This window comes from Rousettus aegyptiacus, unplaced genomic scaffold, assembly GCF_014176215.1.
Source record: "Rousettus aegyptiacus isolate mRouAeg1 unplaced genomic scaffold, mRouAeg1.p scaffold_m13_p_2, whole genome shotgun sequence".
In the NCBI taxonomy this organism is placed as follows: domain Eukaryota; kingdom Metazoa; phylum Chordata; class Mammalia; order Chiroptera; family Pteropodidae; genus Rousettus; species Rousettus aegyptiacus.
The window spans coordinates 18,441,998-18,459,875 of NW_023416295.1; the positions used below are offsets into that span (position 1 = coordinate 18,441,998).

The 17,878-nt window shown below is 35.0% G+C and overlaps 1 protein-coding gene across 21 annotated transcripts in view; it reads left to right on the top strand.

Annotated features, from left to right (window-relative positions):
- IKZF2 (IKAROS family zinc finger 2) overlaps positions 1-17,878 on the top strand; it is a 147,114-nt gene that overhangs the window by 118,262 nt on the left and 10,974 nt on the right. For 19 of the 21 annotated variants that reach the window (XM_036237523.1, XM_036237526.1, XM_036237522.1 and 16 more), the window contains 2 exons: positions 5,958-6,095; positions 14,016-14,159. In XM_036237523.1, coding sequence (XP_036093416.1) covers positions 5,958-6,095; positions 14,016-14,159 — 282 coding nt within the window. The remainder of the gene's footprint in view (positions 1-5,957; positions 6,096-14,015; positions 14,160-17,878) is intronic. The other 2 variants (XM_036237532.1, XM_036237535.1) reach the window with 1 other exon arrangement.

Below are 17,878 nucleotides of genomic sequence, written 5' to 3' on the forward strand. Positions count from 1 at the left end.
ACTCTTTGGCTAAATAGTGATGTTCTTATGTATATGAGGAAACCATCTGAAGCTGGGAAAGGAAACTCCGGAAAGCACAAGATCAAACAATTCCTGGAGCTTATGCAAAGATGGGACAATTCATTCTCACCAGCCAATGAGGAAAGATTCTGTAATATGTAGGGCATTGAGTAAAATCCTCAGATGAATATCATCTTAGTACTGGAGCTAAACTAGCTATTAGATTGAAGCATGCTCTGACTCTGTCTTAAAGCATAAGAGCAAATGTCAAACAAATCAAACTCATTCCAAGAAATGTAACGGCATCAGAACAAGTCAACCACACTTTAAGAAATGCAACAAAAGTTAGAACCCACTAATGTAAAATTTCCAATTTCCACTATCCATTAAAAAAGTAACATATGCAAAAGAGATGGAAAACATTACCCATAATTAGTAGAAAAATCAGTCAATAAAAACAGACCCAGAAATGACAAAATGGTAGAAATAGCAAAGTTGATAAAACAGTTATTGTAAATATACTCCCTATGTTTAAGAATGTAAAGGAAAACATAAACATGAGGAGAATAGAAGTGGTAATTGAAGGGAAATGTATAGAGCATTAAGTGCTTATATTAGAAAAATAAATCTCTAAGTAAGCTCCCTTCTTAAGAAATTACAAAAGAATATGTGTAAAGGAAGGAAATAATAGTAATAACTAAATTAGTAAGACCTACTCTTTCAGAATTTTTTCTTTTTTAGACATTTATATAATTCCGAAGTGATCCCCCCAATTACTCTAGCACCCATCTGGCACTATACACAACCATTGCAATAATATTGACTCTATACCCAGTGCTATACCCTAAATCTCGTGACTGTTTTGTAACTACTAATTTGCACTTCTTCATCCCTTTACCTTTTTCACCCAGCCCCCCACTCCCCACAATTTACCTCGCCTCTGGCAATCATCAGTTTGTACTCTGTACCTGTCACTCTCTTTGTGTTTAGTTCATTCATTTCTTTTGCTTTAAGGATAGACATAGAGATTAATAGAATGGAATAGAGAGTCCAGCAATATACCCACAAATATATGATCAGTTAACTTTTAACAAAGGCAGTGAGATAATTTAAGGAGGGAAAATAGTTTCCACAAACTGAACTATAACAACTGGATATCCACCTTTTAAAATAGAATGGTATGGGCTTTACCTTACACCACATAGAGAAATTAAGTTGAAATGAGTCATAGACCTAAATGTAAGACCTAAAAAAACACTCGTAGAAGAAAACAAAATTATTGTGACATTTGGTGAGTCAAAGATCTCTTTCACAGAACACAAAAAATACAAAGCATAGAAGAAAATATTGATAAATTGGACTTATTCAGAATTAAAATTTTGCTCTTCAACAGAAACTCAAAAAATCAAGACATAATCATAGAAAATATTTTCAAAGCATATATCTGATAAAAGACTAGTATCCAGAATAAGTAGTCTTGTGATTCAATAATAAAATTCCAGACAATACAGTAAAAAGAATTGGCATAAAGTTTGAACAGATATTTCACCAAAGAAAATATGTGAATGTCAAAAGATTAGTCTCATAAGATATTAGGAAAACACAAAATCACCATGAGATAATACCACATACTACTAGAGTGGATAAAGTGAACAAAAAAAAAGATTGGCAATCCCATTTTGGCATGGATATGGAACAATAGTACCTCTAATATATTGCTCATGGAAATAAATGCACAGTGATATAGCCATTTTGGAAAACAGTTAAGTAGTTTCTTACAAAGTTAATCAGATATATATCATATAACCCAGCAATCCCATTTCCAGGTATTGAAAACAAAGACTTAGCTGCAAATGTTTACAGAAGCTTTATTCCTAATAGCCATAAACTAGAAACAACCCAAACTAGTGAATGGATAAACAAATCGTGGTATATTTATACAATGAAATACCGCTCAGCAATGGAAAGTAATCAACTGCCAGCACATGCAAAAAGCATGGATGAATCTCAGAATCATCATGCTGAGTGAAAGAAACAGACAAAAGACTCTATAGTGAATGATTCATTTCATATGAAATGCTAAGAAAAAAGGCAAAACTGTAGTGACAGAAGCAGATCAGTGGTTGCCACAGGCCTAGTATAGGGAAGGGAATTGGTGCACAGGAGCAAGAGAGAATTTTTAAGGGTGATGGAAATCTATATTTTAGTTATGGTGGCAGTCACACAACTATATAGGTCCAAACTCCTTGAAAACAACACTTGAAGTGGATGGATTTATTTTATTTAAACTATACTTCAATAAAGCCAACTTTAAAATGGATATGTTGAATTTTAGATTTCAGAGGAATATGCATGGGAAATACTCAGAAGGTGTTTGAAAGTATGAATTTCAAGAGCAGGTATATATTGAGTATCTCCTACATGTAATAACTACCATAAGCACTATCCATTCAAAATTGAGTAAAACATGACCTCTGTCCATATGACAGGATTCATTATTTGGATTAGGGAAATAGATATCAAATGGATTACTACAATGCAATTATCATAAGTAATATATCAACAGAATATGAAGGGTGCCGTGAGAGCACAGATGAGAACAATGTGACTTTGAGTCCACCAAGGTCATTTTAAAAAGATTTAAATGACAAGTAGGAGCTTGCAAATGGGAAATTATTTGGATGTTGCATAGAAACGCAGGCTTTAGTCTAGAGGGAGAAGGGGAGACCGCTGCACTGAGGACTCAGTCTGGAGGTACATGGATATTTGCCAGGGAGGAAGAGGTCGAGAAGCCAGTGAGAAGGAAAACAGCATCTGATTCCAGAGCTAAGACCACAGATTTATGACACATGAAAGTGTGATAAGGACCAAGAAATTGGGAAGATTTAGGATTGATCGAAGTCCACTGGATTTTATGATTCAGAGTAATCGGAGGGATCACTTTGTATAATTTATGAAGTGATCCGAATCACACATCAAAAATGTTTTGTGATTAAAAACATGTAAAAAATGTTTCGGTACTATCAGAATGTAGGTGTTTCAGATGGTGAGATTTTATAATATTTATGTATTTTATATATTTATAAAAATGAAAATAGCAAAAAATCTGGTTGCCTTTGAATATCCATGTTATACATATTAACTCACATGGTTTATAAGTATTATACAGATAAATGCATATATGGAGAATAAATATAAACAATGTTTTCATGAACTTCAAGACATATCAAAGAAATGGCAAGAAATATTCTTGTTGCGATCGTAGAGCCATTAGATTTGGCAGAGATTATTGATATTTGAAAAAAATTTTTCAGAAATCTAGTAAGGGCATGATCTAGACTTCGAAGGAGCTAAGTACGTGAGAGCAAATAGAAAGACATGGCAGCAGTTCCTGGAAATTCCGAAATACTGCCCCTCCTCCATCTTACCCCCCATTATCTGACTAACATCTACTTTTCCTTCAGTTATCAGCCTAAATGCTCTTACCTGAGATAGACCTTTCTGTTCAACCTTCTCGAACTAAATTAGGTCCCCTATGTTATACTAGCTAGCACAACATTCTTTTGCTCTGCAGAATAATCTACTACAATTTGTAATACATCCCTTGTGTATTTTATTAAATGTCTCGTGTTCCTCATCAGACTGTCATTTACATGACGAGAGGCACCATGAGAATCTGTTCTTTGCAGTCCAGCCTCATCAGTGTTGATACATGGGAAGCTTTTAATAAACATGTATTAAGTGAGAGAGGTAAAGGGAAAAGGTGTAGCATTTCCAGAGCAAATTTCTTGGAGATAAAATAGTTAGGAGATGTCAAATGTCAACATGTCACCCAGAATTTAGATTGCTGGAGTGGAATGCAGATGAATACTTAGGAAAATTAAGGGGTTATACTTTTAGAAAATTTTACTCAAACTCCTTGGGCTCACCAAGAACAAGGAAGGAATGAAGAGGAAAGAGTGGTTTTTAAAAACAGCTGAAGTAAGACAGATGGAATAGACTTCAAAAATACTGTCTTTCTTCTTTGTCAGGTAAGTTGGGAGTTTATAGAGGGTTGTGAGCCCGGGGGAGTGGAAGGGAACTACATTTTAATTAAGATGAGAAGGTATCAAGTTTGCTTATATAAGTAAAGGGCAGAACGTAAGGAGGTTATATTCACAGTAAAACAGGTATCATAGGGTGCACTGCAGCAAGACTAATAAAGAGGAAGTTGGAGACAGAACTAGTTACAGTGGTATATCAATTACAATGTATGTGTTTAATAAGTATTAATTAGTTAATAGATTTGTTCAATACAAATTCCTCACTTATTTCAAGATAAACAGCACTAAAAAACCGCAAATTGAGTAGTGGTTATAGCAAACAAAGGCTTTTTATAATGTGTAGTCTCATAACTTGAAATGCAATTCCGTGTAAATATATTTATATTATTATACTATATTTTGACTAAAAGTATTTTCTAATGTTCTTAAACAGTGATACAAATTCTTCACAATATATGCACAGCTGCTTGTTTTCAGCTTCTCAGAAATTCTTGGTTCTGAATAATAGAAGTTACTTTGCTTAGTATTTCATGAAATGACTAATGCCTTAGATAGCTTTTGTTTACTTAAGACGGTTTACGAAAAAACCATAATTATGAAAGAACTTATTGTTATATGTGCAGTTTAAATACGCTCTAGAGGTTTTGTGTGTTTTTTTCTGTTTTTGTTTTGTTTTGTTTTGTTTTGTTTTGTTTTTGAAAAATCACTAGAGTGAAACTTTTACGTTGCTGTGAATACCTTGCCTTATTACAGTATTTTAGTCTCACTTTATAACCAGTGTCATGGAGTAGGCTTGTAAGGTGATTGCAGTCAGGGATGCTGTCTTTAGCCATGAAAAAGAATTGCCTACTTGTCTTCTGGGCAAAACAAAATGATTGCTGTGGGAGTCCAATGAGAGCCATTGACTTGATTTACTCTGTGCTTTACTACTGAGGGCTTTGGCGCAGACCACCTGGCGTCTTATGTTTTCTTGTTACTATTCAAAACCAAGAATCAAAGAGCTCTGTGATATTCTTCTGAATGGTTTTACATTAAAACATGCTTCTTTCCATAAATGTGTTTTTGTTCCTTTTATAAAGTTTGTTGTTGTTGTTGTTGTTGTTGTTGTTTTAATGTGAGCGTCACAGTGTTTTACTAGGTATACTGCAATATGGCTCTTTGGCTATTAGGAAATAATTTATTTCCCGAATGTGAAATGTATTGGAAAATATTACTATTATTGTATAACTGAATATGTTAGGGCTTCGGTGGTATTGTTAATAATCCTGACTCAAAGCACCTAGTAGGTTAGTTCTTGGTAATATAAGAATAGCACTGTTGTGGGAGAATACAGTTATCTGCTACAAAGTTTTGCATGTGTGAATAGTTATTACCAAGGTGGAAAGAAAAGAGAAACTGCTTTTATCTGTACTTTTTTCTCATCACTTGAATTCTTTTTTCGTATTCTTGGTACCTATGAATAATCTTTTCATTAAACAATGACATTTCGAGTTGTTGCATTTTGGTTTTCTTCAGTAAGATTCTCTGTCCTTATCCCCCGCCCCCCCCCAAATATAAATAAAAGATATTTCTCATTATGTATCTAGGGCACTCTTGATTAGTCTTTTGAATGAGTCAAAGCTGAGAGAACTGTGTAAGAGTAAATGTTAGTGTTAAGCATCAGATAATTTGAAAATTGATCATCTTGGATACAGTCAGAGCATGAATTTGATTCAGTATTTCCCCTCTTACCAAAGGTGCACTCCGCCTTATCTTCTTTCTGTCTTTTAGTCTCGGTGATTTATTATCTAAATCCCAGTGTGGAGGAGGAAGAGATTCAAGTCTGAAAAGCATATAAATGCTTCCTCAAAAGTTATCTGTTAATTTTGCTTTGGCTGGGACTGACAGCACACTAATTTTGAATTCTCTTCACAGTGGGTAAACCTCACAAGTGCAACTACTGTGGACGAAGCTACAAGCAGCGCAGTTCACTGGAAGAGCACAAGGAACGCTGCCACAACTATCTCCAGAATGTCAGCTTGGAGGCTGCTGGGCAGGTCATGAGTCACCATGGTGGGTAGAAATGGCATTCACAGTTTTCATTCCCTTCTCTACTGCTTTTGTAATTTTTTATGGGCTAAATAGTTCTCTTTAGCCTTCAGGATGAAGATAAAATCTTACTTTGTTTCAAAACAATTTTAGATCACGTTAATTTTGTATGGGATTATCTTCTTAAGTATTTGAAATGAGTTGAGCTTTGGGACACTTTGCAAACAAGCTATATTGAGTTTTTGTGTTACTCCCTAATGATTTCTCATAACGTGTTTGAATTGACATAGTAATGGCAGCCAACCTGAATAAACCAAAAAAAGATACTATTTACTCTTCTCTTTCATTGGTTGCACCACAAAGTTAGAGATGGTTTTCATAAGTCTATAGGTTTCCTAAAAGTTTTAATTGGTTATTGGTGTATTTGCATTTCTCTTAGGTAAATGAGCAGTGATATAATTGGAAATTTCTCCAAACTGTTCTGTGATTTATCTTGGAAATTACAGATTTTGCTTTCTACAAGTGTGGAGAACAGTCTAGACCAAATAGGCATCTCTTCCCTTCACAAAAATCAAAACCCAAGCAAAACACCCTCTCTCCACAATAGCCAGTAGCTGGTAGGAAGGCAGTCCCTAAAGTTTATCAGTTGACAGTTCTCTAGGACTGTTAGTAAATCAGCCTTAAAAAGGAAAGTAATTAATTTCAATGCTTTAGATTTGAAGTAATCTGTCTTGTTCTATTATGTTTTTATGCTGGTAAATTTTATTATTCATAGAAGTTTGTACAAAAATCTTATTGGAGCATTTATATCTTTTCTATAAAAAAGACTTGGCCAATATTTAATAATAGAATTGAGGAATGCCAAAGGCATTTTAAACTATACTTATTTAGTGATTTATAGACAGCTCGAGGATTATTTCTGGGGTTTTTGTTTGTTTTATATAGTGCATAATGTGGACCTGTGTTTATTGGACAGCTAGTGATTATATGTTGAGAAATTTTTTAAAATATTAAAATATTTTGTCATCTTAAATAATTAAAACATTTCTTTGTATTGAGGATATTTTATATAACATAAAGAATCAGATTTATTTCTGTTTATCATTGTGACTCCATTTTCTTTTATATTATTATCATTATTAACTAAAATTTTTTAAAACATGTTTTAAGTCTTAGTAAATTTTATATTACAAGGTTTTGTTATCTGCTTATGAGGGTAGCATAGGTTCAAGAGCATAGAGGTTAAAATGGTGAGGCTAGCAGTCCAACGAACCTGGTCTGGCTATGTGATGTCTGACTGAGTGTGTTACTCATAGGCTTGATATGAGAATGAAATGTATTAGATGTGCAGTAAACACCCACTAAATACTTCTTTTTACTACTACATTTCTAGGCATTAAATATTAAGAAATAGTAAATGTTTCAGCCCCCTTAAAGTTATATTACTTACCAGCATTAACTTAGCCATTCAAGATTTCATTTGCCTATTAGCACACTATTTCTGTTGGAATTGTTGGTTTTGGAGGTGGCTTGAGGCAGGGTAGCTAATAGAGGCTTGGGGCTATGCCAACATTTTCCAAAGACACCTTATGGCGCTGCTGCTTTTTCCATATGATGTTCTTTACTGCAGTTTTGACATTTGACTGGATTATTCTATGAATTCAGTTTTCCATTCATAGTTATTTATGAAACTCTGTGTTGCAGACAGATCTGAATAAGTTTCTCTAAAAAACTTTATATTATTATGGGGAGATAAGGTGAATATAAATAATTATAGTCAACATTTAACTATCTCTTGGTGGCAGATTAACCAGTTATAGAATAACTGCTGACAATTTAAACAGCACTCATTCGGGGGGTGGGGAAGATTCCCAACCAACTGCAGCATCAACCCCATTTCCCAGGTTGCTTAGTGCTTGACAGGTAGAGGCCCTCATGGGTGGCTCTGAAACTGAAGTAGAAGATGGAGAATGGGGACAGTGGGAGACACACTCAGGTGTTGGAGGGAGCAGGGGGCAGAGCCAAGGAGTAGGGAAGGGGGAGTTTCTGCTATCTGGTATAGATCCAAATATTTGTTCTTCAGTATTGAACAGTTTTAACCACCTAAGTTTATTTTAATGCCATTTAATTCTGTACTTTTTCTAGGCACATTGTAGTAATAATTTGAGATAATCGTTAATCTCCTTTCCTCTTTGTCAACATACTTAGAGAGGAACCAACTGTATGAGATAGGAATTGATAAATGCCGTAAGAGAGAAAAACAGGCTTAAAATGCTGCCAGAGCTCATCGTTAACCTTGTCTCATGTACATAGCTTGGTGTGTGTCTCCTTTTAAACAGAGCCACACTGGAATCATTTTTATCCCCTTCCCTCGCTTACTATCTTGCTACATCTTTATCTCACTCTCTTTTATTTTTTTTATTTTTTTTGTCTTCTTGTAGGAGGGCTACAGTTGCCATCATTGTGGTTGCTATTAGTTCCTTGAAACTAATTAGTATTCTTTTATTTTCACATTTGACATCGTGCTATTTCCTAGCCTCTCTTTCCCAAACATGCTCTTGCCCACACTGTCTCTTCTAGTAAGAAAGTGTCTGAAATCAAAGTGGCATTCTTTCACTATCTTCCAGAAGCATTCATCGAGGGCTTGCTATGTGGCAAGTTGTATGGGACATTCTGGGGATATAAAGATAAATGGACACAATTCCTTACACTTATAGTCTGGTAGGAAATACCTACTTAAAAAATAAAATGAAATGAGGCAAATGCTCTAATGAAGGCATATAAATGCTTTTCCAGGTGCACAGATGCAGACCTGGCCTAACTCTGTCTGGAGAAGTCAAGGAAAGCTTCTTATATACAGTGTTTGATCTGTGTACGAGGATGAGAAAAAATTGCATAGATCACACAGATTCACAGAGAATGTACATTCTAGGCAGAGAAGTTTTCACAGGCTAAGAATTGGAGGTATAAAAGAATATCAACAGGTTCCTGAAAGTTGAACCTCGTTGGAGTTAAAGGAGTGGTAGGAAATGAGACTGAAGTAGTAGGTCCTGATGCCCAGAGAGCCTTTTATGCTAATCCAATGTCTGAATGTCACTGGGGTAATCGAATTTGCATCTTCTAAAGAAAAATGTCACCAATGTGGAATATAGGATAGATGCCTGGCTGGTATGCTAGGAGAGGCTGGAAATGAGAATGCCAAGGAAAAGATGAACAAGTAATAGCAGGACAAGAGACTAGGGCGAAACACTGAAGATGTATTTAGCAGGTAGAATAAAAAGTTCTTCAGTTTGATGGAAAGGGAAAAATAATGACTTGTAGTTTTGGAAATAAAAATAATGATTTGGGTTTTATGGAGGATTATCTTATTTGAAAGTTATTTTATGCCCATTGGTCAAGTCTTTTCAGCTTGAAGAAAAGGCTTTGAAAATCGAAGTGTATAATTAACTTTTCCCTCTTGCTCAAAGATAAAAATGAAAGTGTGAACCAGAAAGAAACCACCTTTAAAGAAAGAATATATATGTTTAGGTTAATGGTTCGAATTGTTTGGTAAAGGGAATTTCTTTATTGCAAGTATGGAGGCATAATTGGTAACCTAGAAACTTTCTAGTAAGCTTCTTCAACCTATTTCCATTTGGTGACGTTTCCTTCATTAAGTCATTTAGTAATCATCCATTGAATATTATATTTGTTTCACATCATAGAAGGTGCTAAAGATATAAAGTCAAATAAAATGCAGTCTCTACCCTAAGGTCATTTATCAGTTTTTGGAAGAAACTTACCAGTAAACCAACAGTTAGAATACAGTGTGATAAGCATTATAGGGGCACAGAGGATAGATATCTAAATCACACTGGATGTCCAAGAAGAATTTCTAGGGAAAGGTATTTGAATGGAGTTTTGAAAGGCAAGATAGCCCATTAAATAAATGGAAAAGAGTGTTTCATGTAGAGAGAACAGCATGCATGAAGAAACAGAAGTCTAAAAGAGCATGGTGGGTTAAGGACCTACAAGCAGCTGTGTATAATTAGAGCCCAGCTTGTAAGAGCAAGAAAAATCGGAAGGTTATAAGGTTAGAGATACAGGCTGTGAACAAGGCATCAAGGGCCTGTTGTGCTAAATGAAGAATTGGTAATTATTCTAAAAAGCATTATTACATTAACATTTTATTGTTAGAAACATGGGAGATAGATCTGAAGGGTCAAGAAAGAGGCAAGTAGAGCATCACAACAATCTGCTGATTGGTTGAATTGGCTTAGTAGCCTGCAATATGCAGAAAAGTTCAGTAATTTGGAGCGACTACAGATGTACAATCTAAGACCACTGAGACCTTCATGTATGTATATAAGGAAAGGTGGTTGGGAGGAGAGACAGGAGAGTAGGTGAAAGGAAGAAGTAGGGCATTTGTAGAAATTACCTAGCAAGGATGACCAGGTAGAGAATAGTGATATTCACTGATGGAGATTAGGAAAATCGGAGAAAGTTTAGAGAGGGAAATGGAGATTTCAGTTTTTGAATATATTATCTTATAGGTACCTGTGAGAGATAGCTAAATTAAACTAAGAAGAGCTATATATATAGCTTAAGCTCTCAAGAGAAATATGGGTGGGAAATAAAGATGTGGGAGCCATCATTATTAGGTAGTAACCTGAAGTAATAGGTTATATAAGGTTATATAGGTAAGTATAAAGTGAGACATCTAGAAGGCCAAGAATACACCAAGAAGAAAAAAGCCATGAAGATGAGTAAGAGCAGAAAGCTTGAAAATGGAAAGAGTGATTTCACAGAAGCCAAAGCAAGTATCAGCATTGTCCAATATTCTCAAACTAAGACAATTGAAAAGTTTCTTTTAGATTCAGCAACATGGAGAAAGTTTGTGACGATACAGAAGACATCTGTCGTTTTTGCTTGCCCTAAATATCTTTCTCCTTTTGATAACAAGATTTTCATTTCCCTTTAGGGAACCGTCTCCCATTGCATGAAGCTGTGGTGGGACTGGCAGTCTTTGTGCCCTGCCCTCTTCTGGTGAGGGGATGGACATATGACTTATCTAGGCCCCTCAGACTGTGCCTCCTTGGAATCTGGTGTTTGAGTGGATTGTTCAGTACAATAGCTATAAGTTGGGAACACTTTTAAGATTCTGTCTTTATGATTTATCAATGTGATGAGATAATGAAATAATGCAAGTATAGAACTGTTTTTATCCTGGTTATAATTTCAAAAAAAAAGTCTAGGAAGATATCCAGTTATGATGTTTGCTCTAAAAAGTTAGCATATTGGTATTTTCTTAGCCTAGAGGAATGTCTCACTATGTGATTAATGTATTATTGAGTTATGTAGAGAACTTGTTTTGCGTTTCAGGCAATGTATATCCAGAAACATTTTGATGAGTTACACCCAGATCTATGAAAGCAAAAATTCAGATTAGTTATGTAATTGAGAAAATGTATCAGATATTTTCCCAGTGGCAGACTAAAAATATGTCAAACTTGTTTATAAAAAGTCGACATTCAAATTATGTCTACAAAGAACACTATATTATAGTGGCCAGGAGTTCAACCTTTGGAGCCAGACCATCAACTCATATACTCCTTGCTAACTGGATGCAAACTTTGAAGAAATTACTTAACATATCTGAGCCTTTGTTTCTCCATCTGTAAAATGGAGATGGTAATTGTAGCTACCTCAGGGTTGGTACAATTAAGCATTAAATGAATTATTAAATGCAAAGCCGTAAAACAGTACTTAACACATAATATACGTCAGCTGTTATTATTGTTATTATTGTTAATATGGTCGATATTTGATATGTAAAAGACTCGTAAAGTGGAATTTAGACCAGAGCTCTGCCAAAGTCATTGTTTTCAGTTCACATGAGCTTCATTGAACTTGGGACAAATCATCTGAATTGAGGTGGATGTGGTGTGGGACAGTTCCCACACCCAGGTTTCGTTTTGAGTGTTAAATGTGTGCAAATATGAAAATTCAAGGTGAGACTTAGAGCAAAACTGCCAAGTTTTAGACTACTCATTTCAAAACTAATTAGTATATTCAATTTTGGGGCAAACCCTGTTAACGAGTTTTGCTGTTTTTTAGCAAAATTTAGAACAACAAACTTTTCTTTCTGTCCTCCCTTCATTTTGGATCCTGGTCTATGATTTATTTTCATCTTTGGTCTTTAGTTATTTGGTCTATATTTTTTTTAATAATGTAGTAAGTGCTTATGAATCCACCACTGAAAACAAAAGTTAAGATTTCGACAATAATCTGTAGCTAATTACATGGTTCCCCATCACATCGCCGCTGACATTTCATCTGCCTGTCCTTCCTTATTTGAATTCTATGGTCATTTCTTTTCTTTCCTGTTTAAGATTTTTTTCTTTTGTAATTTTAGTTGTTTCTAAGAGACAATAAAATGTTTTACGTAATGTGTAGGGACATACTTTTTCCACTTGATAATCATTAATTATATCAGCATAGAAAATGAGCTGTTTCCCTGTTTCTGAATCTCATCTTGAGTTTTTTATTGTTTTACAAATTTATGTCTAATAATTGCAGATCCCTTGTCATTCATAACCAGAGAACCTCTATAAAACAGATTGAAGATTAGATTTTTCTGTTTCATCTACTACACGATATTAGGTTAACCCAAAGCTTAGATTGAATGTCGATCTCTTTAAACATGTCTAATTTAGGAACACATATTTCTAATACTATATTTCTTTTTTTTTTTTTTGAAAATAAGCAGCCTGTGTTGCTTATTAAATAGGTCACTTGAATTGTATACTAAATTTTCTTAACTTCCATCTCTTACTTTCTCACTTTAACTGCGTGTCCGCCCTTATAAATGAGAATGCCTTGTGTTTCACACAGTGGAACTATCCTTTATGAATTGAAAGGAGCAGAATAAATCATTTTACACTGCATGCTGCACCAGTAAAGGTACCCTAAGATATGAAACCTTTAGATTTCTAAACAGTACTGGCACAAGTACAACTGGAGAAAGCAGCAAAAATAAAAAAGTAATAAGTTGTCTTTCCTGTGAACATTGGTTGTAATCACTTGATCTTAGTCTGTTTCAGATATTACACTGTTAAACATTCTTTGATAGTATTTTTATTCAAAAACAACTTTTATAAGTCCTTTGTCCAAACTATGAATGTCAATATCTAACATCAGTATCTGTGAGCTAGTACATTAGCCCATAGCAACTTAGACAAATGGGATGAGGAAGGAGCCATTGGAGAGATCAGGTCAAATGAATTAGAGCAGTTTAGTGAGCAGATGTGCCAATTTGGAAATATATTATTTTATCCTTCTATAGGCCTCTTTTAATAAATAAATTACAATCATAAAGCTACCACAGTTTACTATGCATAGACATGCTCAGAACTGGATCTCCTTCATGAAGGCTGCTTTGTGCAGGTATTTACCGACTGTCAATAGGGCTACCAGCTCACTGAGCTCATCAAATAAAAAATCTGCTACAAGAAAATACATGGGTGAATAAAAGCTGGTTAAATATTGTGCTGTTATTCTGTGTCTGTGAAAGTTTTACTCCAAAACAAGTTGACTTAAATTGTTTTACAAAAATAAACTCCAAAAGCCTTGAGAATAGAATAATCTTAAAGTAGTATTGATTTTAATCAATGTTAAAAACAATTTCAGAGGAATAAGATGAGAAAAAGGATGAACATGTTTGCCACCAATAGTGGCAACAGTTTTTGTCATTGATCTGAGAGAGACTCAGATAAAAACAAATCCTCTGTGTGTGTGAGTAAAATTACCGTGTACTTTAACGCTAGAGATTACATTTCTGCTTGCTTTTATTCAAGCATACTAGCTTATGTCTGTTTAACACATATTGAGGTGGAAAATCCAGCTTTGTATCTTTAAAATGTTGAAGAAATTATCAGATTGCATTTTTTGTATGGTTTTATATAGTACCTCCTATAGAAGATTGTAAGGAACAAGAGCCTATTATGGACAACAATATTTCTCTGGTGCCTTTTGAGAGACCTGCTGTCATAGAGAAGTTCACGGGGAATATGGGAAAACGTAAAAGCTCCACTCCACAAAAGTTTGTGGGTAAGCATTCCAGATGCTTTTATTTCTTTGAAAGGTGATTTTAATGGGCAAAGACATGTTCCCATGTATTAGGAATATATATGGTGTAAATCAGCTCATGGAATAAATGCCAATATCTTTTCTTTCCTACTTTATGCCACTCCACACACACACACACGCACACACCCTAGGTATATAGGCCTGAGAAGGAGAGATAAAGGGAAAACTAAGTAGTAAATTGGTATTTCACAATGGTATATAATGTGAAATAGCATGTAAAAATAAAACATTTATTTACTTAAAAAATAATGCTTAAGAGAAATAGTGTAGCCTGTTAGCCAGTTTTGTGATGTTTTTAAATTTGCAACACTAGGTTTTTAAATTGTTTTCTTTATATGATATTCATATTTTCAGTATTTGATCTAGGATGAAGAGCATTTTTTTTAACATTTGGCATTAGAAAATTAATGCAGCAACCTATCAGTATGTTTCATATTTGGATCTGTATTTCATATTTCGATCTTTGTTTTCATTCAGCCTATGATTTTGAACTGAAAAGATTAAATATGATATATTAGAGTTTTCTTTTTTCATTTCCAAGCCCTTAGATATTCTTTGATACACTCAGAGTTGGCATCATTCTTCATACTGTAAGTCATAAAGTATATCTCTGAGGATACAAAAAACATCTAATTTTTAAAAAGACTGTATGAATAGCAATAGAGATTCAATATAAAGAATTGCCATTAATTTTATATGCAATATATGTATTCTTATAGCAATTAGAAGAAAAAATATTCACGTAGTCTTACAATCCCTGTGTCAAGAGCATTGTGAAACATCTAATGTGGGTTGAGTGGGGATGGGGAGAAAATATTTTCTTCTGTCATGTCAGGGAGGAAAGGGTAATTTAATTCTATTTAAATTCCAATAAACACTTAGAGAAGGTTTCTTTTCAATCTAAAATTGAAGAACTAATAAGTCACAAAAATGTCACTTTAAGAGAAGCTGGAGAGATTGACAGAGCTCATTGAAAGAAGGATCCCAGATTGTACTAGGTCAGTTCAAAGCTCCTGAGAAGAATATACTAAAAGGCCTGACATAGGCCCTAGGTAACTTTTCTTTCTGTCTCTTTCTTTTTATAAGTAACTTTTTAAAATGCCAGTTCATCTGTTTTTAAAATTGTTTCATTTGATGGATGCCCAATAAATGTGTCTATCTCAACTAGACACTAGTGTAGTTGGGAAAATATGAAATTCATTACTATTCTTTCCTCAGAATTTATTTTTAAAAATATCAGTTTTCATGTTTTTTTTTTTTTTTATGACCTAGGGATGTTCTCTCAATTTGATTTGATTGCATTTCTTAGTAAAGAGGGATTTTTTAAATTTATATTTTGATTTTAAAATAATGACATTAAATCTTTATTAGGAATTTGATGTTTTTTTTTTATTATTTGCATTTTGTCCTAGTAGTAACATCTAACAATCACACAGTTAACTCTTGCTGTTTGAAATGAAAATTTCATCACTTAACATATATTCCTTTTTTCTGTGTCCCTGTTGAATACTGTGCTTTGACCTTGTCAAGCCATCCAGGCCACTGATCCCTGAGCTTTCTGCGTATATATTTGTCTTCTCCGCTCTCTTCTGATCCGGCTTAGATTCATGGTTCATCACTTTTTTACCCTCTTGCCAATATTCTTGGCTCTGCTGCCTTGTCCTTCTCTCACTTTCTCCTGGTGAAGCCCCACCCTCTCATGAAGCCGACTGAGCCTCTTTTCCATATCTACTCAGCCACTAGTGCTTTTGGAGAAAATCCCACAGCCTTACAAACTGGTGTCACTCTAGATGAATAACTGATGTCAAGTGTCAGTCGTCCCATCCATACTATGCAGCAGTCCTCCTCTAATCCATCCAGCCTATCTCTGCTCTCCGCAAACGTGGCATCTTACTCCTTGATTATGTTATACCTTGATTTACAGGGAATAAAATCAGTCGAAATGATTTCAGTATAATATAACTAATTCTACAGGATTATATACATCCACATGAATGCTTTCTTCTTTTCTTCTTGTTTCAGTGAAAGAGTATCCCTCTTTCTGATTAAGGTTAATTCCTCTTCTTATGCTCTGGAATTCTCCTATCCCAGCCCCTCAAATATCTTACACTAATTTTCCTCTTCTTCATTTATATTTCAACCTTACCTCTCTATTGGCATTTTTATTTAAGCATTTAATGTAATAAAGTCTCATGATCTAAAATAAACAAACAAACCAACCTTCCCTCAGACCCAGTCTCCTTCCAGCTACTACCTACTTTCTCCTCTTCAAAGACGGGAGTTGTAAGAGTTCTCTATGCTTGTTTACCATAATTTCTTTTCTAATCATTTCCCAGTTTGTGTAACCTGGCTTTCTTCCCTATGCTCCCCTGAAATTATTCTCATTGAGTTCACCACTAGCTTCCATGGTGTCAAATCCAGTGGACCTTTTTTAGACTATCTTACCCAACTCATAGAGAGCATTTACCATCATTAATTCTTTTTGAAATATTCTCTTTCCTTAGTTTCTGACATTATTCTGTCTTGCATTTCTTCCAGCTTCTCTGCTCCTTCTCAGTCTCCTTTATGGATTTACCCTTAAAAGCTATGCAAATGGAGGCAAAGTATTAATGAGGCCTCCAATCATATGCCTAACTATTTTAATATAAATCAAGCTGGAAAACTATTATGTGCTACCTTTCTAACTTAGAAGACTGAGTTCAAACGAATTCGAACTATCAGATTTCTTGGAGTTCCACATCAGACCCTGGCATCATGAGCAGACCACACCCTGGCCTGGAGCCAGGCCCGTCTCTTAGACATACTCTTGGTTATGTCCAATACCAAAAGGAGCCACAGTCACACATGTGTAGATGCCTCAGTTCTTTTCACATTGTACCCACACATAGCACGTGAAGAGTAGTGTGTTGGCCATTCCTCAAGCCTAAACGTGTGCATACCAGCAGCACAGCTGGTATTCAGGAAGGTGAACTCCATGAAGAGGACTGTGCCAACCCTGGCTGGGTGCAAGCTCGAGCCATTTCGGCAAGAAATTCTGGGGTCCTGGGGTGATCTAGGGAATGAGCTCCAGATAGGCACATTCCCTTGGCCCTACACATTCCTTATTCCATGAGGAGCAAGGCCCAGGGCTCTCTAAACAGTATAGGAATCCCACTTGCCCCGTTCTGTGGGCAGGCATAGAAAACCTTGGTGTTCTTTCAGTTTCTATTGTTGACCTTCTCTTCTTCACACTTTACCTATTTGTGGGTAATATCTATTCCCATAGCTTCTCAGAAGTTACTTTCTATCAACTGGTGACCTTCATCTCTACCTTTCAAGCCCAGATATCTTTCCTGAGTTTGGGACTATACCTCAGTACTCACTGGACATGACTGTTACTTATAGTTTTCTTCTACTGAATTCATCATCTTTTCTATCTCATTGCCATCCACTAAGTTTCCCAGGCCAAAAACCCGGGTTTCATGCTCATGTTCTTTCTCTTTCTTATTGTCTATGTCTAGATAATCACCAAGCCCTAGCAACTATATTTTATAAGTTTCTTTCCATTTCATCCAATTTTTTCCACTTCCACTACCACTATACTAGTTCAAGCCACTATGGTCTTTATAGCAACAGCTTTCTAAACCATCTCGTTAAATAAATATCTAATCAAGTCACTTCCCTGTATAATCTTTTCAATA